The sequence below is a fragment of the Panthera uncia genome, assembly GCF_023721935.1.
Source record: "Panthera uncia isolate 11264 chromosome C1 unlocalized genomic scaffold, Puncia_PCG_1.0 HiC_scaffold_3, whole genome shotgun sequence".
Classification (NCBI taxonomy): domain Eukaryota; kingdom Metazoa; phylum Chordata; class Mammalia; order Carnivora; family Felidae; genus Panthera; species Panthera uncia.
Genome location: NW_026057584.1, coordinates 50,874,317 through 50,902,089, shown reverse-complemented (window position 1 = coordinate 50,902,089; position 27,773 = coordinate 50,874,317). Strand labels below are relative to the sequence as shown.

At 35.6% G+C, this 27,773-nt stretch overlaps 1 protein-coding gene across 10 annotated transcripts in view; it reads right to left on the bottom strand.

The window, feature by feature from the left end:
* The window catches only part of PDE1A (phosphodiesterase 1A), a 329,201-nt gene that overhangs the window by 226,235 nt on the left and 75,193 nt on the right, over positions 1-27,773 (bottom strand). For 2 of the 10 annotated variants that reach the window (XM_049615401.1, XM_049615398.1), the window contains exon 1: positions 13,310-13,778. The exons of 7 other annotated variants lie outside the window; for them this stretch is intronic. In XM_049615401.1, coding sequence (XP_049471358.1) covers positions 13,310-13,362 — 53 coding nt within the window. In that variant the 5' untranslated portion in view covers positions 13,363-13,778. Of the gene's footprint in view, positions 1-13,309; positions 13,779-27,773 lie in introns of those variants that run through there. One more of the 10 variants, XM_049615399.1, reaches the window with a different exon arrangement.

The window sequence follows — 27,773 nt, the reverse complement described above, 5'->3', positions numbered from 1 at the left end:
TTAGAGTGGGAGAGAGCCAAAGCATAAGAGACTGTTAAAAACTGAGAACAAACTGAGGGTTGATGGGGGGGTGGGAGGGAGGGGAGGGTGGGTGATGGGTATTGAGGAGTGCACCTTTTGGGATGAGCACTGGGTGTTGTATGGAAACCAATTTGACAGTAAATTTCATATATTAAAAAATTAAAAAAAAAAAAAGAAAATAGATTCTTAGTATGATATTTCAAAAAAAATTACAATAAAGTAAAATATTTTAAAGTAATAAAATATGGAAGTTTTATGGCACTCTTGAGTGATCTGAAGTACATTAAAATGAAATACCATCTCAGGACACCTGGGTGGCTCAGTCGGTTGAACGTCTGACTTCAGCTCAGGTCATGATCTTACAGTTTGTGAGTTCAAGCCCCGCATAGGGCTCTGTGCTGACAGCTCAGATCCTAGAGACTGCTTCGAATTCTGTGTCTCCCTCTCCCTCTGGTCTTCCCCCACTCATGCTCTGTTTCTCTCTCTTTCAAAAATAAATAAAATTTTTTTTTAATTTTTTAAAAAAATAAATAAAACGGAATACCATCTGAACAGTAATATTCAAGCATTTTGAGTATTAGGAAATTTACAGAAAGCAAAGCCTAAAAAGAAAGATAGTATGATTACTGTGAAATTATATTTTATTCATGTCTATTAATGAAATCATAACAAAGTCATAATGAAATCTAGTTCTAGTCTTGCACAGCCTAAAAGCCACACCCTTCAACACCTAAAAGGGTCTTTCTACTGCCTAAGAAAATGCTGTTTATATTATGGTAGCAACAAATCTCTTCTGTATAGAAACACTTTCAGAACAAATGCCTGAACTTTATCTTTCTTTTCCCTCCTCTTTTCTTTACTCCTTCTGGAGACAGTATTTTATGTCCTAAAATTCCTAATAAGTGCCTCATATATGACATATCAAATCTATGTTGGTGTTTGTATGGTCATCACAGTAAATCATATGACCCAGAGAACACTTGATAATGTATGCTTGCTCATTGTTTTTGTTTGTTTGTTTGGTTGGTTGGTTGTGTTGTTGTTGTTGTTTGTTTTGTTTTTGTTTTTGTTTTTTTGCTCGACCTCTGGAAGAGAAAATTTTCATGAATATAATGACTCTGAATATAATGACTTCTGAGTAGCTCAAAATAACTTTTAGGGTGATTCAAATCATCTCCTTGGTTAGTGAGAATGGATTATACCTCAAGGAAGGATAGTATGGCCAGCCTGGCATACACATTAAGATGTCCTAACACTATCTTTTATAAAGATGCAATCTGTAATGGCGAGCCACACTCAATCTGTTCGTTCTTTTTTTTTTTTAATTTTTTTAATGTTTATTTATTTTTGAGACAGCGAGAGACAGAGCATGAATGGGGGAGGGTCAGAGAGAGAGGGAGACACAGAATCTGAAGCAGGCTCCAGGCTCTGAGCTGTCAGCACAGAGCCCGACGCGGGGCTTGAACTCACGGACCGTGAGATCATGACCTGAGCCGAAGTCGGACGTTTAACCGACTGAGCCACCCAGGCGCCCCAATCTGTATGTTCTTAATATCAGTACTCTTTAATGTTTCTCCCTCTGGCTGGTTTTTACCCCTTGAGCTTTAAAAACATCTATGAAATGGAGATCTATATAGTTTTCTTTCTACTTCATAAGAATATTGTGTGAACATCTAGTATAAAAGATATAAAAAAAATGTTTTCCAAAACTCTTTTTATGGGATTCTACATAAGCATAAGCCATCATTATTCAAAATGGTATTATTTGCAGATTTTGAATCATCTGCTTTCACTAAGTGTGAATTTAAAAGCAATGCTTTAAAAAGAAATCTCTTTGGGATGAAATGAAGAAAAAGGCACCAGAGCTAGGTAAAATGCTGCCAAACTTGTGTGTACATGATACCTGGGTGTGATAATCCACAGATAACTCCCATCTGTTATTTCTTAATTTACCCTCAGCTGTTTCAATAACATGATATTGTTCATCATTTCTCAATCTTTTCAAAATATTTCTTCTTCCTTTTTTTAAACTCACACCATTGCAGTTATGTAATAGAACATTAACTATTCTCTCAACTAGGCAACTTTATTTGCCGAGTTTCTCTAAGAGTAGATGAAAAATATTAACTATAGATAAGTTTCTTAGGGTCAGACTATCTTCCAGATAACAAAAATAAAAGAAGTAAAGGACGAAAAAAAACTAAAGTAAAGTGAATCTCAGAAAAATAAAGGAGACATATTTGGGGAAAATTTAGAGAAACTGAAATGTGTACCTTGGAACACTAATTTCTGTAGATATTAATAAGAATTATATAGAAATAGAATAAATTGGGGGAAATATTGGGCCAAGCGAACTTCAGTTTTACTGCAAAAAAATATCTAATATGACTTGTAAATTTCTAACAGGAGAATGAGTATGACAGGCAGTATTTCCCAAACTTATTTTATGCTTCTGTTTGGAGTATCTCAGGGGAATGGTCTTCCTTGAGCTCAGGAGTTTAGGAGTTCAATTCATCAGATTTGTCAGTTTTAACAACAAACCAGATGGGTGACAGCACATATTCACAAAATGACTGCAGTATGGCCCTTGACTCACTAGTGCTAACCACTTGAAGCCACACATCCTCAACTCTCTGCTAGCTAATCAGAAGTTCTCCTTATGCCCCAAATTCTCCCAAACACTTCATGAACTTTTGTAATCTCCTGGCTTTGCTCAAGCTATACCACCTTATTAATATCCTTCTCTTCTTCCACTTTCCTGTCAAAATCATACAAACCTTCAATGTTTATCATCAAATGTTTCTCCCTCTCTGTCTCAGTACTTCATATGTGCTTCTCTTTGGGACAGTAGTTCTCAAACTTGGCCGTACATTCAAGGTATCTAAAGAATTATAAAAAACACTGATCCCTGGGTCTCACCCACTGATTTTGATATAATAAGTCTGAGATACAACCTGGGCATTGGGATTTTTTTTTAAATTCCCCAGTGATTGTAAGATACAGGCAACGCTGAAAACCATTGGCTTGGAGTTCATGGTAGTTTGTCTCTGTACTTTATAAACCTATGTAGATTCTAAAAAAGGGTTTAAGTTTTTTAAAGGAGAAATATAACCCCCTTCATTTTCATAGGTCTCCTGTACCCATAAACATTTTTTAATGAAAACTAGAAGTTCTAATTTGGCTTATATTTTCAATAATGATGCCAAAATTATCAAAACGTTGTCCAAACTACTCTGTTCCTCCATTCCTACTCAGGTAAATTGTATCATTAAGGAAAGTGGCTCCCATATCTAGCTATGAATCAACATAAATGGGAGAGCATGTGGAAACACATATATCAAAGCTTTCTAGTCCCAGACCTACTAAAGCAGAATATCTGAGTTAAGGTTTCAGAAGCTTGTTTTGTTTTTGTTTTGTAAGCTGCAATTCTAATGTCAATAACAAACATCCGTTTTGTGAATCACTGATTTAAAAGAGGAATTATGTAATTTGGCTTTTATGAAAGCATTTACTCATTATAGTGGTATTTGGAAGGGTTCAGTAATAGAAAATAATATCATGATTTTATAGTACAAAGAATAAATAATTTTTAAGAGACAATAATCGTAAGTTCCTAGAGAATATGCATTATGGATGAGAATATGCATTATGAATACCAAATATGGTCCAAATGCAAAAGGAAGCATTATTTTATTTTAGTATTTACAAGCCCTCCATTCCGGGTCATGGTTTTCGTGGAATTTAAATTGATTGCCCAAAATTATATAATTAATTATATTCAGTTTGTATTAAAATAACTAATTGTCTCAAGCCTGTTAGCATGACACTTGGTAAAAATTAATTCTCCAAAAGAAACTGAGAAAATATGGGCCATCATCATGGGCATAATAGCTCATGTTTTAAGCAATTAGTGAAACTTTCTTAATGTTTAACTTTTTAAAACTTTTTTTAACCAGGAATTTCAGGCACACTATAACTCTGATGTCAGGTGAAAAATATTTGACCCATCAACCACATGAGAGTCAACAGAACTTCACTGTTTTATTTTATATATATATATATATTTCCATCCTCAGATCACTTCAACAACATGAAATAAAAATTCAAATATATGCTGTCTTTTCAACTGTCTGAATGAAGATGGACTATGGATGGAATAAAGGAAAGAAGAGTCAGAAAAAACACAAGAATTTTCAGTGAGCATTAATTGCATTAATTGACTCAATTATATATGCTTCTTTTTACTAATATTCTCCCACACCAACTCTGGGTTTCGCCCTGTGACTTTTTGACTTTTACAATGGGACAGAACAACTGATTCAATTCAGACTCAATCAGAGCCTTGAAAAAATGTTTGTGAGTTTCTGTTTCCTCCATAGTTTCCTGTTGTTACTACGAAAAAAATATCCAGGCTAGTCTGCTAGAAAGATATGTGAGATACATGAAGGAAATTCAAGTCATGTAACCCAAGGTCCTCCTCGGTCAGCCAGTTCACAGCAAACCTATGATCTGGCTACAGATGCAGAAGAAAGCCCATTGAGATCACAGAACCACTCAGCTGATCTATAGACTCATGTCATTTTAAGCCCCTATGCTTTAGGAAGATTTATAAATAGCAATCACTGATACAAATGTCTTCAGCATTTGAAAGACTGTCCTGTGAAAGAGTTTGGATCTTTCTTGGTCCAGTTCTACTAAGAGAGAAAAAAAGTTTATATTGACCAAAAGACAGATTCCCATTTAAGAAAGTACTTTGTAACAAGTTATGGTTGTTCAAAGGTGGAACGGGTTACAGGCACTGAATTTGCTGATTCCGGAATAATTCAAGTTGGGGCTAACACAAACGCATTTTATTCATTCAACAAGTTTGTTTCTTCATTTTTTCCTTTAATGCTACAAAATTATATACAGATTCTATAATCTGTATATTATAGTGCATTGTAGAGTATATTGGTTTTCTCATTCTCAATTAGTATTACAAACAAGAAACAAGCTACCCATCCTTATAGCAATCTTCCTGGATATGGCTGCCAGAATTTTCAGCCAAGACTTACTGGCCATCATTCACCCTGAAAATGGAGCAATCCCCATTATGTAGACCTAACTAAACAAATTATTAATTCTATCATTCATTCATTTCAAGGGTCACCAGTTAGCAATCTGTAGCTGGATTTTGTTTAGACTCACTGTTTTTAAAAATGTGAAACTAAATGTTTTCATTTCCTATCTACCATAATTCCCAACACCTCCTATTTCATACATTCACAATACTGACTTAGTCTCTTTTTGAAGCCAAGTGCTTATTTGTCACACACATTCCACCAAAATTTATGGGAAATACAAAGATGAATTCAATATTAATTACAGCCTCAGAAATCTTACAGGTTTGTTTTTAGGAGGGTTGACCTCCTTACTCAAGTAATTATAATAGGGATGAAGCGATATGTGCACTAAAAGAAATCCAGATAAAATGACATGAGATCTCTGAGTTAGAAAAAATTAGGTGCAGCTGAACTGAGCAGCATATGCATAATTAGTGGCCACAGAAATTTGCAAGAGTCTCTTTTTTCTCTTTCATGTTGATCCACAAAAATATCATCACTGGAATAGCTATAACCATTTGGAATCTTCATTAGAGAAGATATCTAACAAACAGGTGGTCCCAGATTGTCACATTTCTCTACTTTCATCCAAATTTTGATTTAATTATATAACTTAAAAATGACTTTGACCCAGTAGGATTTTCCTTTCCTTCCTCAATTAGGACTCAAAAATTGCCACATTTGTACATTAAAGATACTGACATGCTGTTTTAAATTACTTGGTCTCCAAACAATTTGTTCCAAGCTCTTTGATCCTTGAAAATGTCAAATTAAATATTAATATTTTTAAAGCTGAAGTGGTGATTTTCATAATAAAAGCCCTTGACTTTCAATGCCTGTAAACAACAGGTTAATAAATACATAGTATTTTAATACCTGTCTTAACAAACAACTCTCCTAAAAATAATATCCTATGATGCTAAAGGCTGGAGTGACTACAAATGGTTACCAACTTATCTCAGAATTAGTGTTTCTCCATAACAAAAAAATATGGCTTTAATGGAGCAGTTTGGGGATGTTATGAAGATGACAAATCTCAAAGTTTTATCATCTGCTTCTTCAAATGCACAGTGATTTGCTGCATTCACTTCCAGCATTTCTGGTTCAGGAAATGTTGGATTTTCCTCAAGCAGAGCTCATGGCCAAGTGACCTTAATCAAATACATAAATAAACGGAAGCTTTCCCATGAGAACTAACTATCACAATTATGTCATGTCCAGTCACAGAACTGAAGAGACTGGGTTTATAAATACTGCAGACCTCTTTAACTTATTCAATTTTGATAATCCTATAGGTCACCTTAATCTTATTACTATGATTTTTCATTGCTTTTAACCTAAACACTATATGTAATAGACTGATTATTCCAAATATAAAATTTTCCAAAACATTAAATTATCTAGTATATCATTTAACCTGGATAACATTTATTTTCTTATTTCAAACATTACAAATCTTTGAAAAGCTATTTCTAAATCATGAACACAATGTCTAAGATAAACACAACTATCACCAAACTTCCCTAGGTTAGCAAACAAAATTTGTGTAGTTCCTGAGAGAGAGAAACTTTGTTGTGTTTTAATCTATTCTCTGTTCCTGGATCCATACCCAAATTATAAATTGTGGATTTACTACTTCTTTAAGGAATTGTTCTGAAGATTATATACCTGTAAACTTTATTAAAAATACACTAGGGGCACCTGGATGGCTCAGTTGGTTAAGTGTCCAACTTTGGTTCAGGTTGTGATCTCACAGTTAGTGGGTTCAAGCCTCCCGTTGGGCTCTGTGCTGACAGCTCTGAGCCTTGAGCCTGCTTTGGATTCTGTGTCTTCCTCTCTCTCTCTGCCCCTCCCCTGCTTGCACTCTGTTTCTCTCTCTCTCTCAAAAATAAACATTAAGATAAATAAATAAATAAATAAATAAATAAATAAAATACACTAAAATTTTAATAAACAGCAGCTCTTAATATTAACATTAATAGCTACTGCTATTGCCATGCTGCTGTTGCTGGTGATGGTAAGTTTATTGGAGGTAGCTTAAATTTGTGTTGATTATGGAGGAAGTAATACCAGCAGGAGTAAATTACTTATTGCCTGACTTTAAAATGTATACAAATTATGGTTTATCTACTGGTGATGACCACTTAAAAATTAGAGCTATTGTTGTCACAACCGAAAAAAAAGAAAAGGCAGAGTTATGTCTGATAACTTGCATGATAAACATTACCGTATGTCTTACACTCATATTTGTTTGTTGTTTTGCTTTATCTTTGTAGTCAGTCCATTTTAAAGATCAACTTGTTTCTGTTCCTTGCCTTATAAGTCATGCAATGACCTTTAACCAGCAGCAATAACATCCTGATGTAAACAATAAAAAACTAATTTTTAATAAACATGTCTATTATAAAATATAACTGTTCTTCTATTAACTAATGTTGTGCCTGATAGTGTCATAAATGGTAAATTCACTTCACTATGTCTATTTTCCAAAACTATTTTTCCTTTCATAGCAAGGGGAGAATAACTTAAACATAATTATTTTTTTCTATCAATTAACTGTCACATAAAAATCATCACTTATTTAAAAGAAAAGCCATTAAACTAAATTTCCAACATGTAACTATGTAACCATTGAGGGTAAATTCATCTTTTTCTCTTTTTTTAATAAACAAATTCATAATCTCCTTTATTTTAGAGCCAAAAAATGTTAAAACATTTTCATAAATACAGAATTTTATTATATTTTGGATTTTATTTACATAGAACTTCTTCCTTTGAGGAAATTCATTCCATAAAAAAGGTATTTAACATATTATACTACTTCATCAGCTCGTACTTAGTTTTATTCTACGTAATTATTTTTCACTCTGATGACTTGTACTAAATATATTCCTGTCTAAAGTATGTGTTTCCGGTGAGAGGAAGGTGTTAAAAAGAGGATTAAATTACAGAATATTATAAATACTTAAATATGAATGAGAAAAAATCCCAATGTCCAACAATGTATGACAATTAGTTTAAATTTTAGAGTGCTTTGATATTTTATATCTGTTCAGGTTTTTTGTTGTTCCCAAAACACCGAGGGGAATGGGTTCACAATGTCTGAATAACTTAATACTATCCAAACATTTTACCTAGAAAACTACCGTAAATCTGCAGTCAGTCAGGTATTCTGCGATGTCAACATGTAAAAAGCTGAAATGCAGTGTATCCCTTGCGTATTAGCAACTTCTGGTTTTGCGGTAACACTGATGTTCATGCACTGAACTTAAACGTGGAAATAGAGGTGCTTCGGTGGCTCAGTTGGTTAAGCATCTGACTCTTGATTTCGGCTCAGGTCATGATCTCAGGGGGTGAGATGGAGCCTGGCCTCTGGCTCCATGCTGGGTGTGGAGCCTGTTTGAGATCCTCTCTCCCTCTCTTCTGCCCCTCCCCCACTCATGTGCACACTCGCACACATTCTTTCTCAAAAAAAAAGTGGAAACATAAAAATGATTACACTCCAAAAGGGGTAGCATTTTAAATATGTAACAGATATTTTATGCTGTTCCTCTATAAAGCATAGATCACAACCTTGAAATTAGAAATCAGATATACCAATAGGTACTAACCATCCCCATTAGGTCCACAAAGAACATTAGGATCTGTCTTTCTTTTCCTGGGCTTTCTTATTTCATCTTTCTGCTTTCTCCATCTCTATGTGAAGAGAATATGCCTGCCAAAAGCACACTCAGAATTCCTCTGCTAACAGATACTTGTAAAAATAAGAATTTTGAAAAGGCATAAAGAGAAGAAACAGCATGTTCTAAATGCTGTGAAGATCTCAACACAATTTTCATTAGTCTCAGGCCCTGGCAGAAATCTGACTTGCACTTTAATGTCTCAGATACTGGATGCATAGACCAGTTCTCAAATCTAGGGCTGATGAACAATTATTTGCATATTTTGTTTGTGGCATTTTGGTGCTACTACTAATGGAAAGTCACCACAAAAATAGCATCCATTTTGAACACTGAAGCGGTTCAATAGGTTGTTAGTTTCAAAGAATACTAAATAAGGCTTAACATGTAAGAAAAGTTTCAATTCATTTGTTTAATTCATTTTTTGCCTACCTACTTTAAGAAAAAATTTGAAGCAATAAATGGAAAACAATACACATATAATAGAATTTGATAAAATAAAATATCAAATCGAGTAGGAGATGATAATAACAAAAACCCAGACTTAGACTTCATGGCAATGGATTCATATAAGAAATGTTCTCACTGATGCAATTTTATTAGGAGAAACAGATTTTTCTTGATATAAACGTTAAATGTTTATTTATCCCATGAGAATATAGAAAGTTCACTAAGCAATACAAATATGCAATAAGATGGAAGAATCTTCAGCAACTGTTTTGCTGGAGTTATATAAAGGTAATTGATTTGAAATATATTAGAAATTGATTAATCTATTTATATAAAGAAATAAATTATTATTACCAGAGATAAAACTCAGTGGTAACACAGAAAAAGAGGTTTTTTAAAGTCTAATACAATGTTTCTTTCTCTGTGGGATGCCTTTAATGTCAAGTGTTTATTCACATCTTGGATTTTAAGGTTCTGTATAATTTTATTTGCTAAGTACTGAGGAACAAACTTTGTGATGCATATTTAAAAGACATTAATATACATTCTGTGATAGTATTTCCTTCCAGGAAAATTATAAAATCTAAAGAATTTCTCTTGAGTAAAGGAAGAATCATTACTTTTCTGTACAGTTTCTGAGCTACAGGAACGTCTACAGGCAGAACCACAAAGTGTGTTTGAGATGCACCATTTATATATCCTCAGGGCTGAGTGGTCAGTCTCACTGATCCCAAGTTCCACATAATATGCATAAAAGATATCCCATAAACCCACCTTGGCCATAAAATAAACTTTTCCTTTGTTCCTTGCCTCACAGACCTGGTGTGAAAATATATATCTAAAATTTCCACAAAAGACTTTTAAAACATAGATTTGCTTACTTAACTAGGTGAGACGATTCAGCGGAATCACTATTGCAGGAGACACATTCTTAGAGGCAAAATCTAAATAATATGTAAGATTTCTCCCAGCCTCCCCAGTAACATATCCAGCCATGGAATTTCAACATCTATCATCTGCTCTGACACCTCTCAACTAACTTTTTACATTTGGATGACTTTTCCTGTCTGAAATTTAGGGAGATTATGTTAATTAAAAATTCATGTTCATGCAGTCTCAAAAATTAAATTAAAAAATAAAATATTGCTATTCTCTATCAATTCAGTAAGGTGTCAGAATTAGTCATCATTGAAAGCTGTCTTATTATAATTTTTCAGGACATTGTCACCTCCTTTTTGGCACCCATCATCTGCCTGTGCCATAGTTACCTAGGTGTATACTAGATGACATGTCATGTGAAGGCAGTTACAATTTGTGTTTCGTTATCATGTCTGACCTTCCCAGTGCAGTCAGCCAAATCTAGACACTTATAATCAATCAGAGAAGGTCAGGTGAATTGAATTAAGGCTGTGGATTCTGGGGTGCCTGGGTGGCTTAGTGGGTTAAGCATCTGACTTCAGCTCAGATCATGATCTCACAGTTCCTGGGTTTAAGCCCACACTGTTAGTGTGGAGCCTACTTGGGATTCTCTCTCTCCCCCTCTTTCTCTGCCTCTCCCCCACTCGCACTGTCTCTCTTTCTCAAAACAAACAAGCAAACAAAAAAGCTGTGGGTTCAATCGCAGAAGAAAGTAGTCTGTATATAAAATTTTGAATGGTGTCAATATGTCAGATATTTCCCCAAAAAATCCCAGACTGATCTCCCTTAATAACTAAAATTCTAAATGAAGTGTTTATAAAGTCAAAACATTATTTTCACAAAATTTGTTAAACTTATAACTAACACATATAAAAGAGTCTAGCACATATAAAAGGTAAGCACTAATTTGCTTACCAAGTGGATTGAGAACCAGTATGCAAATTCCTTAGGAAGTAGGGTACAAAGAAGTACACATTGAGAAGGAAAGGTCTAGTACATGGATCTGACCAAAAAAGCAGACTTGAGAAAGATGTCTCAATGTGAGAGGTGGACAGTTCAGTAATAGCCCAAGGAGACAAGGGACCTGAGAAACGAGGCCAACAAGGAAAATGAAGTGGGGCATGGGATAAGGACATCAAATGCCAAAAACAATCTTAAACCACTTCCTAACTTGCTCAAAAGTACAACTCGCTATCAGAAAGCCAATGCTGTGTTTTGCTGAAGAATATCCCACAAATTTCTCTGGGGAATTATATCTAGTCATTTGAATACTTTATTAAGGTACTCTCCACCTCCCGTTTCCCTCATGACAATCATATCCTGAGAAAAGCAAAGCCAGCTGTCAGTGTGCCAATTGACCAATCAATTCCGGCCCGACATCTGGCCTTACCCTGTTTTCAGTCAGCAACCATTTCTGCACATATTGAAACAGTTGACTGAGTGAAAGGAGGTCCTCTCTGGCAGCTATGTTTTCTCTTCTAAGTCACCAGGATCATGAAGCAATCATTTGAATTTAGCAAATTGTATTCTAATTATTCGGGTAAAGAATTTCAACATCTTTATATGAAAAAGAACAGAAGCACAGATGAGTTGCCATTCTCCTGTGAGTGGCACCTAAGCACAGAATTCAGCACGAGGGGGTACGGGTTCGCCATAACCAGTGGTGAAGTACCACCTGCTTCAATCGCAACAGCTTCCTGATGGGGTAACATAATAAAGATACTGGCTAAGTGGATTTGACTTTATCCAACATAATCTTGCTTTCCTGAATTTCTGCAGGTGCCTTCTTTTAATGGTGCCTCAGTGGAGTTGAGTTTGGAATTATCCATACTACTGTCAGATCTTTTGAAGTCACACATGCACTTGGGAGAAAATAGATATTAATTACATAACACTGAGAGATTTTTTTTTTCAGAAAATATGGCAGGTGGATTCAAATTCTGAGGGTCAGTTTGGATTTTTGGTGACTTATTGCCATCAGTGCATACAATGTACAAATGTATATTTGTGTAGACATAGATTATATTAAATCCACACATACATATTTAAATATCATTTATCTTCAAGAGAAGGCTGTAAAAGAGATTTGAGCTAGCATTTTTTAAGCTTTACAAAAGTATACTGTTGCTACTAATAATACTATAATAATGCTTTAATAAATGCATAAAATATGTGCCTTAAGGCCCACTCTTACGCATTATGTGACAATCACAGAATGCCAGGAATTCCATCCATAAACTTCTATTATCCTGTAATTAATTCTAGATCAACAACCGGTGACTGTAACTTGACTTTAACATTTAGTTTTACTAACATGTAGTATCTCTGCTCTGGTTAGGATATTATTTTGGAGGAAGTACAACATTGATAAATAATTAACTTCTTTTTTAAAATATTCTGTCTTAAGAGGCAGAAACTGTGTTGAATTTCTATCTTCTTTAATTTTTTTAAATTCCTAATTCTGAATTCTAAAGTACATAATAAATAACTAAAGAATCAAGGGTTAAGAAGTCAGTGAAGAAATTGCTGCTCTCTAGAGAGTGAGTCTCCCCCCAAAATAAAACCTTAGCTCAATCTGTTACACTGTATCTACATATCTTCTGGCCACAAATTTCACCACAGTATAAAATTTTTCCTGTTGCCCTATTGTTTCCTAAATTGCAGAAAGACACTCCTGAACTAGGTATAAAATGTACACTGTAGTATAGTAGCCATCAAGTTCAAATTTGTCTTCCCACATTACTGCAAAAAGGTATAGCATTTGCTGCACTAAAACACTATCTCTGAGTGCAATTAGTTGAAATAACCAAGCACAGTATTTCCAACTTAGAGGGCTGTGCAACCATTAGAAATAGCAAGGGATTGCATAATGTTGTAGAAGTTTTTCCAGTGCTATGTCATTCATGTGCTTGAATAGCTAGTATGTTTTTTAAATAAATTTTGAGTTGATAACAGTTTGTGCATAGAGTTTCAGAAAATAGAAAATAAAAGAACTCCTTGGGTATGCATGAAGTTAAACGTTAGACACACTGTACTGCTTCGCTGTAACTTAGTGCCAGAATTCCCAAGTTAAGGATGAAGAAGAGAAATTATTTTTCCTGACAACCCTGGAGCCAACTGGGGTGTAGCATTACTTACCTAAAGATGGGTCTTTGGAGATGTTTCTTCCTGATTGTGACATGGTCATCCATTTAAAGGTAAAAGTTTAACTTCTTCCTGGAAACCACTCCAGAAATCCAGGGAGGCAATGTAGAAGTCTATTGTGCTGCAAGGAGCCCAGAAGGAAAAAGTAGTTTCCTCTTTCTCTTTTTGGGTGCTGGGAGAAAACTTCCCTGCTCTCTGCCAGCTGAGCAGTGTGTCCATAGAGGCCACATAAGACAGGCACGTTGGGGCACTCCCCCACAGAGCAGGGTGTGCAAAAACCACCGACAGTCACGTTGATACAGGCAGGAGAAGCACACAGGACCCTCGGGAACAGAAGGAAACAAACAGACAACTTCCTACTCTAGTGGCACCCAGGTAGGAGCGCCCTGAGTTAGTGCAGCCAAGAGAGCAGTCCTTCCACATGCTGGTCAAGCTCTGGAAAGCTAAGTCCCTCCCTGTCTTTAAAACTGCCTGATCTGAGGCTCAACTTTTTTCTTCAAAATAAAAGTTGTACAGCTGGTTCAGCAGTCCCATGTGAGTACCCTCTGGAAGTTTGTTCTGTTAAAATAAGAACTGTATACAAATTAATGAAGGAAGATGGGCTCAGACTGTGTGACTGGCTCTGCTTCAAACAATTATAATTATTTTACAATATTGCTTTTCACACTTTGAAGTGTGGAGACCAGACCGCTCGTGATTTTTGGCACTCATAGCCTAATAACCTACACTTGGCTGAAGTCAAAGTTACAATTTCAACTGATAGAAGCCCATGTGAAGCTGGCCAGAGCTACGAGAGTTAGAAAAACAAAAATTGCTCAATTCTATCAGTGACAATGTGCCCAGATGTCTGTACCCAGAGTAGCTTTCCAACTAAGTGGGGACACTGAAAAAAACATATGAAAACACATGCACACAAATACACACACACTTTTTTAAGGCCCCTAAACTTCCTGGGAACCTAAGGTGGTTTTTGTTTTGTTTTGTTTTGACTATGTGATCAAATTTGAATTTTAAAAATAAAAAGAAAGAAATGTAGGTATTAGAAGTTGTAAACGGCCGAAAATAAATGACATTAAAAATTGTTTTACTTGGAAGCCTTAGACTCACACTGCAGGAACTCCTGTTCTAGTCACAGATAAGATGAACCCTCACATTTTAATATAGTGTATTTTGGAGGCATTTCTATATCTGAATTACTAACAAAATTCCTACTCAATCAATAGTGTCATGAGATTCCAGGCCAGAAGTTTGGTATGTAATAAAATAAACCATGATTAAAATGTTTTTAAAAAGCACATGTAATAAAAGGCAGGGGAAACTGAGAAACACTCGTGCCTCTAGTTGAATCATCAAATAAGGGTCAAATGACACAAAGGAGTTTATGACCTATATGGTCTCAATCTGAAGTTCTTAGCACTTTCTAAATACCTTCAGCGGGAGCAATAGGTATTTTTTTGTTTCGTTTTGTTTTTGTTCTCTCAAAGGAAAGACAAAGAAGAAGAGAGTTACAAAGAAAGAAATCACTGATTACATGGAGCACAGTTCTAACACATACTTTTTTTTTTTTTTTCATCTTTCTGATGATGTCAATCTGAGACAGAATTGAGCTAAAAATAATAAATGGGTTCTGGTCCTAGTTCTATCATGAAAATGTGAGCCATTGTTGGAAAAATTCTTGACCTATCTGAGCCCAAGTTTTTGTACTTATGAAGTTGCAATATTAATTGAATTCTATGTTCCTTTCCAGCTTTAATGGTGGTATCATGCTATCTATAAATATGATTAGTTTGCTTCTTGCGAAGGATCTAGCAAAGAAGTTATGATGCCTAGTACTCCAAAAATACATGCTTATATGTAAAGTTATAAGTAAAGAAGTCCTAAATAAAAAGATAATTTTATATTGTATGTATCTCTGTAGATATTACATATTTACTTAAAGACATCTAAATCAATGTTCCCTTCACCATCAATAAGCATCCAATCATAAATTCACATGTGTGTGATACTGCAGTTAAATCTGGAGACCATCTATATGCAAACTGATATGCAGACCTTTGGAATAAATGCATTATTATAACCATGTGTCTTGGCTTTCTTTGTATAGGAAGGCACATAAGAAATAACATGCTATGCAGGTCTTCTGGAAGGATTTTTGTATTTATGGGTGGCAGACAATTTCTGTACTCATGGTTTATTTATAATACTATTAATTTAGCATAAATACTCCTGAGGGCCAACCCAAGAGAATAGTAAGCTCATCAACTTTTAAAATTAATTTTCATTTTGTCTACTTTTGAATTAGAAAGGTGAAATGATTTTTTCATTTACATGATGAAGGAACTCACCACAAATACTAGGAAACAGCCAGCCAAGGGACAGCTCGAAGGACAAGCCAAGTATGAAATCTAACTTGAGGCTCAAAGGTTTAATTATCAACTGCAGAATCTGACTGTTGTTAAATTAATTATAGGAAAATAATATTTTTGCTCCAGATTAAGTTTATATTCTTTTTGCTCTTTAGCTATTAAGGTAGAAAGCTCAGCTTCCCATTTATATCAAGTGCCATTATTTAAACCCAATATAAAAACCTAAAGAGCCATGAGAAAATATTGGTAAGTTAAATATTCACCGGACACAAAGAAAAATATGTATTTCTTAAATATTTTTGTAAACTTTCTATCAAAGAGCATTTAAATTTAACACTGGGGGAAAAGTTTGCTTTATTAACTTATTCAACTCTAATGTAGTATTCAATAAGATAAAAGGACTCCACTGTTGTTGCTCAAATTACAAATTATATTCCTTAAATGAACACAATTATACTGTTATATTTAAATAATAAAATACTAAAATTTATTATATCAATAACCAGGTCAACTTTCCTATAAAATAAACCAAATACAACTTATTATGAATATTTTTTCCCTGGGGGTAAGGATCAGAAATGTTGTTTATATTTTTCCTGTTATGGTAAAATCTCTTTCAGTGTGACCTTGCCTAACACTTTCACCCACATCTCCTGCTCTCACATGTGCTCACTCTGTCTCTCTTACACACACAATTTCCCCCACTCAGCACTGTTACAGACTGTCATAACAGGTGTTTAATAAATATTCCTTAAGTTAATTTGTTAAAATGTTCTGCTGAAACACACCAATGTATCCAACATAAGCCATGGTGTGTGACAAAAAACAGATTAGCTCCATGACTTTCCCAAACAAGTGAATATGAAATGTGTCATGGTATTTTGTGTTAAGCATCTTGGAAAATAAGTAAGATTTACTTTCCCTTATTTTTTTAATGTTTATTTATTTATTTATTTTTTGAGAGACAGAGCATGCGAGCAGGGGAGGGGCAGAGAGAGAGGCAGAGAAAAAGAATCCCAAGCAGGCTCTGCACTGTCAGCACAGTTTTCTTTTTTTTCATTGTAATTGTCTGTTCTATAGTAATAGCCTATTCTATAGCTCTGTTTGTTATATGTAAGTGCCAAAAAGCATGCAATGATAGAAAAATTATGTAATACTAATGGCAGCCCAAGAACTGGAATATGAATGTATCTACAGGTTATCACTTTACCATATAAGTCTAATCAAATATCAACCTGAAACAAAGTGTACTTTTTTCTTACAGAGTTTCGTTAAATGCAATGTTGTAAGTTATATAGTTAAGTGAGTTTTAAATTAAGTGGAGAAGTGAGAAAGAAATGCAAGACAGAAAGGATCAAATGGCATTTTAGATTTTATCACTATATACAAGTAATATCACTTAAATAAAAAAAAAAAAGATTCTTTCACTCTTGCCTCTCTGCTTTCCCTCCAGGTGAGCGCTAGCCCTGTGTGTGATCGAATGTCTCCTATACCTAATCTTTAGTTGAGTAGTTCTCAGTCCTATTTATTTTTGACACATCATACATGAAAGATGATATGTGAATATGACACTCTATCAGAAAAGTACTTAAATTTTGATGAAAACAAAAAAAGGAAAATGCAGGCACTGCCATAATTTTCCTTCGACATATAAATATGGAATCAGTAAAATGAAACACCACTTGGTCAACTGTACCATGAGATAATAGAAGGGAAACTATTCTCAATGTGCCAATCATAACTCTACCCCTTTAGAACTGGGCAAAAAAACTTTTGTGTGTAAGTGCACAAGACTGGTATCATTTAGAGATAACCCTAAGGAAAAAAGATATCCTTTTAAGGTAAGTCATTTGCAACCTTCAGCATTTTACTCATATTTTATAATAAATTTCCTGCTACAAGTTTTTACAACTGATTACAAAGCTTGTTCATAGGTGGTAGAGTTGGAATTTGAACTCAGATGTCTCCTTCTTGAGCCCAAGCTTACCCCTGCTGAGTAGGCTGTCACTTGGTGGGGACTCTGCCACTCAGGTTGCTTGGGTTTTTTTCTGGGCTATTTTTCATATTCTTTCTGGGCTATATTTCATATTCTATTGAGAAAGAGGAGGAGGAACCGGCCACTCTAATGAGTGTCTATTCTCCTAATCCTCTACCCTACTGAAATATCACCGCATTGCCCAGGTGTTCCCAATACTTGCAAAAGCAAGCCCTAGAGAGGGCTCAATGAATATGTTCTCCTAAAATTCAAATGGAAGCACTGTTCTATTACAAAGAGCCCTGGACTAATGTCAAGGAACATATATTTTCACCCCAGGTCTAGCAGTGATTTTTCTCAACTCCCTGTATATCTGTTTCCTTAGCCATCAAACTATGAAGTTGGGCCTTATGATTTCAAAGATCCTTTCCAGCTCTAAATCTTTGTGACTCTATGACTGACCCTGTGATAACATGTCGAGTTATTTAAACTTGGTGTCCAAACAAGAATAAGCTCTATAGTGACTTTTAGCTTTTCTTACCCCTAATGAGACAATGCATATCACCAGAATACTTTTTCATCCCCATAGTTGTAGGTTTAAAAATATAACACACTACTGGGGCACCTGGGTGCCTCACTAGGTTAAGCGTCAGACTTTGGCTCAGGTCATGATCTCGCGGTCCCTGAGTTCGAGCTCTGTGTCAGCTGACAGCTGACAGCTTGAAGCCTGAAGTCTACTTAGGATTCTGTGTCTCCCTCTCTCTGTCCCTCCCCTGCTTGCATTCTGTTTCTCTCTCTCTCTCAAAAATAAATAAACATTAAAAAAAATTTTAAGCACTTTAAAAAATATAACACACTACTATTCAAATGTGAAAATAAATTGTAGTGTCTCTAGTTGTTCTAATTAAGCTGTTTCCTTTTTTTCTACAGCTTCACTTTGGAACCACTGTCACTGGAATGTAAAGTACAGGAAGAAAGGGATTAGTGTCTGTTGTAGTCCTTGTGCAGGAAATATAAGAGACATTCAGTGGTTATTTGTTGAATGAATGGAACATGAACCAAGTGCCTATTAATGCTATCTCATCATCCTCTTGTACATTCTTTTTCTAAAAACCCAGTAATATCTGCTAAACGTTCAGTCTTTCATATTTTCTCCAACCCACTGTTTTCCTTCAAGGAGGCCTTATAGGGAGGTGTGTTTCTATGACTGTAGCATCAGAAAAAGGTGGCCTCAAACGCAAACCTGCAATCCCCTGTTCCCCTTTGTTTTCTGTGGTTTCCATGACAATGTCCCTTGTCTGTCTGGTCACTTGGTTCTCTGAAAATATCTACTGTTGGAATCTATGGCTATTTTTTTCAGGTGGTGCAATCTGGGAACTATGGTCTTCCCCTTCTGACTGAACCCAATCTCAGCCTTCACTGGTGGTGCAGGATCCTCAAGTGTCAATTACATCCTTCAGCTGGATCTCTGTGGAGGTTGTTAACCTTTTGTTTCCTGTGTGGGATTCCCTGACTCCTCACTATGGGCATCGCAGGCTCATGGCAGATAAACTGCTCCTATCTCAGCAGGACTTCTTGAGCCCTCCATCCCAGAACAGGCACTAAGGAAGGCTTGGGATTGGACACACCATACCACCACTTTTATTCTGTTGTAGCTAAACACACAAAGTCACTGGGAAAATTCTCCGCTATAAGCTTTCACTCAGCTTTCATGGTCCCCACTCTGGGATTTCAGCTCAGAAGTAAGAGATCAAAATATTTTGTCTGATCATTTGCTTAAAACACCTTCTATCCAGGTCCCTTTTTCTACATTTCACCAGGGCAGAAGATACATGCTTTCCCTATCTCAAGTGGCAGAAGATCTCTTATCTCCTAGGTGTCCTCTGTCCACAGTTTATAATAAACTCAATATTCAAATCTACAATACTGAATCATGTACGTTAGGTAGAGCTACCAGAACTTGGAAAACCCTCTTGGTGTGAACAAAGCCTGGCTTTCAGGACCATTATCTTATGGTGGCTCAAAAGTTCCATTTAGGTACAGTCATACTTTAATTGTGCTTCCCTTTTTTGAGCTTTGTAAGTATCGCATTTTTTTGTAATTGAAGGTTTGTGGCAAATTAAGCAAGTCTATTAGCACCATTTTTCCAATAGCCTTTGCTCATTTCACGTCTCTGTGTCACATTTTTGTAATTCTCACAAATATTTCAAACTTTTTCATTATTATTATATCTGTTATGGTGATCTGTAATCTTCAATGTTACTATTGTAACTGTTTGGGGGCACCACAAGCCATGCCCATTTGAGATGGCAAGCTTAATCAATAAATGCTGTGTGTGTTCTGACTGCTCCACTGACTGGCCATTCCCCTTACTCTGTCCTTCTCCTTGGGCCTCCTTATTCACAGAGAACTAGAATTAGAAGTGGAGCCTGAAGATGTGACTGAATTGCTGCAATTTCATGATCAAACTGGAATGGATGAGGAGTTGCTTCTTATGGATGAGCAAAGAAAGCAGTTTCTTGAGAAAGAATCTACTCCCGGTGAAAATGCTGTGAACGTTGTTCAAATGGCAACAAAGGATTTTAAATATTATGTAAACTTAGATGATAAAGCAGTGGCAGAGTTTGAGAAGATTGACTCCAGTTTTGAAAGAAGTTCTACTGTGGGTAAAATGCTGTCAAATAGCATAGCTTGTTACAGAGCATTTGTGAAAGGAAGAGTCAGTCAATGTAGCAAACTTCATAGTCCTACTTTAAGAAATTACCACAGCCACCTCATACTTTCACAACTACCACCATGTAATCAATCAGTCAGAAACCATCAATACCAAGGCAAGACCCTCCATCAGCAAAAGGATTATTACTCTGTTAAAAAGAAAACCACAGGCCCAAGATGGAGTCACTTATTCCAGGCCAAGTCACCAAACCAGGGTTTAATACCTAACCTGATTACAGCTTCAATTTCTCCCAGAAATGTAGTCTTAACAGGTTAGTCAGAAATTTTCTGTTCATCATCCATAAAGTAATCTGTCCTGTGGGCCTTCTCCATCCCTCAAAGGAAGATGAGGTAATCTGCAAGATAAGAGCCCTGTTCTTCCCCCTAAGGGAAAGTGACTTTACCTGAAACAATCCTTTCTTTTCTTTTGCTAATAACTTCTTTGCTGCATCCTCCTTCCTACAAAACCCTTCCTTTTTGTACAACTCCTCAGAGTTGCTCTCACTTGCTTGATGGGATACTGCCCTATTCACAAATCTCTTAATAAAGCCAATTAGATCTTCAAATTTACTCAATTAAATTTTGTTGCTTACCAATTTGCTGAAAGCTCAGATGATGGTCAGCATTTTTTAGCAATAATGTATTTTTTAATTAAGGTATGTGCATTGTTTATTTAGACATAATGCTATTGCACACTTAATAGACTATAGAATAGTGTAAATATAACATATTATGCGCTGGGAAAACAAAAAATTCATTTGACTTTCTTTTATCCAATATTCACTTTATCGCAGTATTCTAGAACAGAACTTGAAATATCTGCAAGATATGCCTATATTAAAGTCTGGCTTCTTACTTGTTTTTACTTTCATCTGTGATAAAAATAATCCCACTACCTACACTGCATAGTGCCTCTGGCTGACTGGGAGAAGATAAGATCATTATTTATTAAATGGAAGAGAGCACGTTATTCCCATTATTTTATACAGCTTTCTTATTTATTTCAATGGGTGCATAGTGAGTAAATTATACCACAATCTTAACATTGGTCTCACCTATCTGTCCCCTATCTCATTTGCTCTTTACTTCATTTCTCATTAGCCACATTGGCATTTTGTTCCTTGAACACTCCACATTCTTTTCAGCCTCTTTTGCACATACTGTTTCCTTGTCTAAAATGCTATTGCTTCTGCTCATTGTTCAGATTTCAGCTGCAGTTTCACCTCAGAGAGGTGACTTCTCTGACAACCCCATCTGAATTCATAATGCCTACAATACGTTGCTCCCCTATTAGTATCATAATCTATGTGTCATAATATGTGCAATTATTTATTTGCAAATTCATCTGTGTAATGATGAAGAAACCGATTCTTTGGGATATAGTAGCTGAGGAAAAAATCAGAACATGTAACTAACTGTTCCTGACTACCTTAAACATAAATCTAGTCAAGTTATACAAAAATATATTTTTTCTTATATGCATGTCTGTAAAGGGAAGCAAAATACACCATTCCAAAATATACCTCTTTGGCATATGGATTATCTTAAGCAGGTTATTTTTAAGAAACAGAAGATCCTGGTGAAGCTCAGAAAACTGAGTAGAAGTTACCCTTTTGTAAGAAATATTTACATTTATAAGGGAAATCCCCATCTGTAAGGTTGTCTCCCTGGCTATACTAGAAAAACGAGGATGCCTAAATCTTTAGAAACTGGGGCACCTAAGTAGCTCAGTCAGTTAAGGGTCTGACTCTTGATTTTGGCTCAGGTCATGATCTCATGGTTTGTGAGTTCAAGTGTCACCCACATCAGGCTCTGCACTAACAGTGTGGAGCCTGCTTGGGATTCTCTATCTCTCTCCCTCTCTCTCTGTCTCCCTCCCCCCACCCCCCGCCCTTCTGCTGCTCGCACACAGGCTCTCTCTCTCTCAAAATAAATAAATAAACATTAAAAAATAAAATAAAACAAATCTCTAGAACCTACTATCAATGGAGAAAGCCTTGACTTAACTCTGCATAACAGTCTTATTTTTGTTTACTGGGCTCTTCCTAGAAGCCTCCTATAACTGACTTCCCACCCCCATAATCTGTCTTTAGCTGAAAATGATACTTAAGTTGATGGCTTTGGCCATTTAGGAGTTACTCAGTTTTTCTGGGTCTCTCCCATGTACCCATGTTACTACACTTTTGTTTACTTTTCTCCTGTCAATCTCTCTTATATCAATTTAATAATTAGACCATCAAAGAACCTACAAAAGAAGAAGAGAAAACTTTTCCTCTTATACAACTGTAAGAACCTAAAAATAGTCTCTTACTGATCTCCTGCAATGCTTCAAAACATTTTATAATACTTACATATGTTTCATCTTGAAATGTTTGTCATTATACTTCTTTAAATGAGGAACTCTAAGTAACTGAGAATAAATGCATTGAATATTAAAATTCACAATGCAGCTGATAATCACTTTGGAAATGGTTCTCAGTTTGACGAAAAATGTTTTCTGCCTTGCAGACATAAAGCAGATTTTACCCTGTTAATAGTTTTAAACTAGATACTTCTGACTTGTGAGTCAGAATTAAAGTTTATTAGCCATTTACTCCATAATAAAATCCATCAAAATTGTTAATTTCTTAAATGAATTCATAAGGAAGACCAGGTTTATGGCTTCAAGTGGCAAGGAAAAACTGTTCCCCAGTTTGTTCCTTCAGCCAGGTATCAGAGCTTCGCCTTTCTGCTTCACAAAGTAGGAGAAATTCCTCTTTGTCATTTAAGTGTGGAAGCAGGTCAGTTAAAGTTTGATTGGCTCCAATTAGCACTCCCACAGGTTCTGACAGCTTAGTTCTGGCAGTAGGACAATTTATTTTGAATAAGCGTGACATTCTGTGAAAACATCAACAACAACAACAAAGGAAATCATTTAAAGCAGATTCTCATAGCAAACACCCACCCACAGCTCACTGTGTAATCAAGCAACATATAAATTCCCTGTAAAAGGAAATGACTATTATATAGTGGGTAGTTAAATAAACATTACAAAAAGGGACCTCCTTAATATAAAATTCCCTTTGAGTCAGAGGACTAAGAAAGAGATGGTAGAACAGGGGCTTAATGATGAATGGATATTCAGTAAGCAGGCGAAGACCAAGGGCAAGTAAAGTGTTTCATCATCCCTAAGCACCAAGCAACAACAGTTGTTCAGAGGGCACACTGTGGCCGAAGCAGTATGCAGCCGTTTCTGCCACATTAGCCTGCAGAACTGGAGAGGCTCACACCGTCACCTAAGAGGGGTTGTAATGAAGGAAATAACTGATGTGATATAATAGTTCAAAAGCACGTGATTCAGAGGCTTCCATTACCCCTGAACATGCCAAAAATGTTCTTCTCTGCAGTTTTTAGTCAGTGGAAAGTTGTCCAAAGGTAGTTGCATGCTGAGACTTGTTCAGTTTCTCTGCAGCTCTGAAACCTGTCACTAAATCATTAACTTAGCTTCAGTACTGAGTCATCATTACCAGCTTTCCTCCATATTTTAAGTTTGGTTTCAACATGACTCTAAACTCAGTCAGTAGGTTTTTTTTTTTTCAGTCTGTCTTAAATTTCCAGTAATGCCTATGAATAAATGTGCAGAACTACAACCAAGAATGAATTAATCAGTGTCTGTAAATGGAAAATTCCTAAATGCTAACCTATTGACTCTCCAAGCTTTTAGAATTAGACAGCAATAGAGATAATCCTGACTCACATTGACTTTGAATAGAAGCAGTCACTCAGTTTGCCAAGGCTTTAATAGTACATGTGGTAAGTTCTGTGAAAATAACTCAAATGTATAGAAATAGGTCATTACCCCTATTACCTTTGTAAAACAAAAATGAGTTAGCACAGAGACTAAATACAGACCACATATATTTGTGCCTTTATATCCATTCGTTCCTCAAAAACCTCATTCCATCTTCAGCTTTTTGCTCCACTTCTACTTATGTTCCCCCACGTTATATCCATTGGAATGACCCATCCTAGCAAATCTTATCTCTGGAATTACTATCTTATTTCTCATATCAATATATTATTCCTATCAATTGTTCTGTGACATGCAATAGTTGCCATAATTTATTAGTACATTCATTTAAATTCTAAATTTTAATTCCATTCAGGGTTTAAACTGGTCAGTGAACATTTTCCCAAGCCCAACTAGACATGTTATCAAAGCCCAATACCTGAGAGAATATTAGAAATTAAGTCTATTTTAGAAATTCTGCATCTTTTAAAAAAAATTATGAATCTTCATCTTGCTCTATGGTCTCCCAAAATGGCAATCTTCTCTCATCTGCTCATTTCTCCACCTGGACCAATGCAAAGCATGGGTACAAGAGAGTTGACACGTGTTTATTGGTCATTTACTATGTGTTAGGCACAATACTTTTCTACCCACTATTTCAGTTATGCTGCATAACACACCTAAAAGATAGATTCTCTTATCTTCCAAGTCACACTCAAGGAAACTAGAGTTGAGAAAAGTTGTATAATTTGACAAATGTTGTACCTCTTATATGTTACAGTAATGGGATTTGAATCCAGTTCTATTTGATGCCAAAATCTTTGTTCTTAACAAACACTGCCTCTCCATGATCATATTCTTAATTTTAATAGTAACCTTAAATAAAAAGGTATCTTGGATGACCATACCTTAAAATATAATTTTTTAATCATTTTAATGAGACTGAATCCTAGCAACAATTCAGACTTGATTTCAGAGACACATTACTTTGGTTTGAGTTATTCTCACAATATAAGCCTTAAACATGCATGGATCAGTGAACCAAAAAAAGCAGAAGACAAATATGGAATCTTTAAAGTTTAAATTGTACCATTTGTTTGATGTATAATCTTCACTGAACAAAAGTAAACAAAACATTTAGTCAAAATATCACTGAGAAACCCCAGAAAAAAAAAGCAAGTCAGAGTAAATACATAAATGAGTTGTGGTTCTATCCTCAACATACGGAATGGATCTCCAATAATGAGGTTCATGTAATGAAAGTTTCTCCTTAAAATCATGCTCTCAGCAATTGATATCATTAAAAAATTCACTCATTAATTCTCTCCCCTCTCTCAAAAACATTATTAGGTAATTCATCTTCACACACAAAAAACCTGGATGGACTCCATTTGTAGACTTGTAAAGCTCAGAGTTGCCTATGAGATTACCTAGACCCTACATTCCACTACAAGGATAATATTGATAACTGCTGCCATTTATTGGACACATATTACATACCAGTCACTGCTGAGTGTTCTACAAATCCTATTATATAGAATTCTCCTGAGGAAAACCTGGGATGGGAATTAGTATCCCTCTTTTAGAGAGTCCAGGACTGCTTTCCTCCCTAGCTCATGCATTTATCTACTAACACCTCCCTTGACTGGGGCCATCTAATATGATTTGCTTTGATTCCCTTTCTCTGCTCCTCACAGCCATTCTGCATTTTTATCCTCATTCTTTTCTTCTGCTCCTGTTGTATTAACAATTTTCTTTTCCAATAATGAGCTTCAAGTATACTGATTCTAACTTTCTTAAATTTGTGGGAATTCTGTACTTATCTTTCTCAATTGTTCTGCAAATATAGAATATTGCTGCTGTTTTGAATGTACACATTGTTTCAGTATAGAAGTTCATGGACATCAATTTTTTGACCTTGAGTTAGTGAGTTATTTGTTATAAATAGAATTGTAGGCTTCTGGAATCTGAAAGGACCTTCAAGGTTAAGCTAGTCACTCTCCCAACCACTGCAGAATTTCTCTTGCTTTTCCTGTCAGAGGGGGCTTACTCACAAGTGCCCCTGAGGTATATGAAGTGAATATGCCATTCCCTTGATCTCCATCCCCAAGAACTTCTTATAACATGAGAATTGCATCTTGTTGAATGCTATTTATATTTAAAGATAGAGGCTTTTCTTATACTAACTTCTTTATCTTGTATATAATCAAAGAAACGACATGGTTCCAACAATGGAGGGAAAAATGGCTGTGTTGGGCTTACCATTTGATTTCCAATGCAGCAACTACCAATGCATATTGAAAGAGTAAATTTTTGTTTTAGGTCAATTTTTGCTTTAAACTCTACATTTAAATATAACACGGCTTAATTTCATGGGCCAATATGACAAAGGTTGTACCTGATGTTAGGAGAACAATATTGCTTAAACACAGGCATTGCCTCCAAGGAACTCAAGTTTAAAAGGAAAAAAAATAATAATGTACTTTTAAAGGTAATTTCAAAACAATTTAATAAGTGGATTCATAAAATGAATAAAAGGGACAAAGGAAGCTCAGAAGGGAGAGAAAGGAAAAGTCATAGAGGAAATTACTGTTTCAGCAAGGGTTAGCCAGTGAATAGAAATTTGCCAGGGCAGAATTGTTTACTAGAAAGATAAAGTGGAGAGGGGCACCTGGGTGACTCAGTCGGTTGTGTGTCTGACTTTGCCTCAGGTCATGATCTCAGGATTCATGAGTTCAAGCCCTGAGTAGGGCTCTGTGCTGACAGCTCAGAGCCTGGAGCCTGTTTCCGATTCTGTGTCTCCCTCTCTCTCTTCCCCTCCTCCGCTTGTGCTCTGTGTCTCTCTCTCAAAAATAAATAAACATTAAAAAAAAGATAAATGGAGAAAGCCAAGTAAAAGGAAAGTGGAAAAATAACACAGAAGCGTGAAATACCATAATATTTAGAAACTGGTACTGATCCTGGTGTGAGTGAGGATAAAACTACAAGGGGGAGTGACAAGAGATTAAAGTTGGAAAATTAAACAGAGGCCAAATCATTTGTGCCATATTGGGAGCTTAGATTACATCCAATAGGCAACGAGTAGTTACTGATTGGCTATAGTCAGAGAAATGGCACCTTCAGTTTTGCAGTTTTAGATCTCATTGAGCAAACTGTGGAAAATATTTTTTAAAAGAATAAATCTGAATGCAGGGATATCAGTAAATAATCTCTTAGATTCTTGGTGAGAGATGATAGTGGTTTAAAGTAAGACAAAGGCATTAATTGGAAAAGAGAGAGTCTATTTACAATATTACAGGATAAAAAGCATAGGGCTTAGTGAATAATTGGGTATACTGAATGAGGAAAAAAAGAATGCTAAGGCAGTACTTTCATTTCTAGTTTGTTATTTGGGGGGATGGTGTAGGAAGACTCAGATCATAAAAAGAATAATGATGAAATGCAAAGAAAGAAGTATGATCAAAGCTTATTGGTGAGGCACAATGAGTTTGCAATACCAAGGGATGGCCCAAGTGAAGATATTTCATAAGCAATTAGATATTTAAATTATGGGAGAGAAGAAAGGAGTCAGTTATAGACATAAATGTGTATGGGTGGGAGGTGGAGGTATTGCTACACAAATATAAAACTATC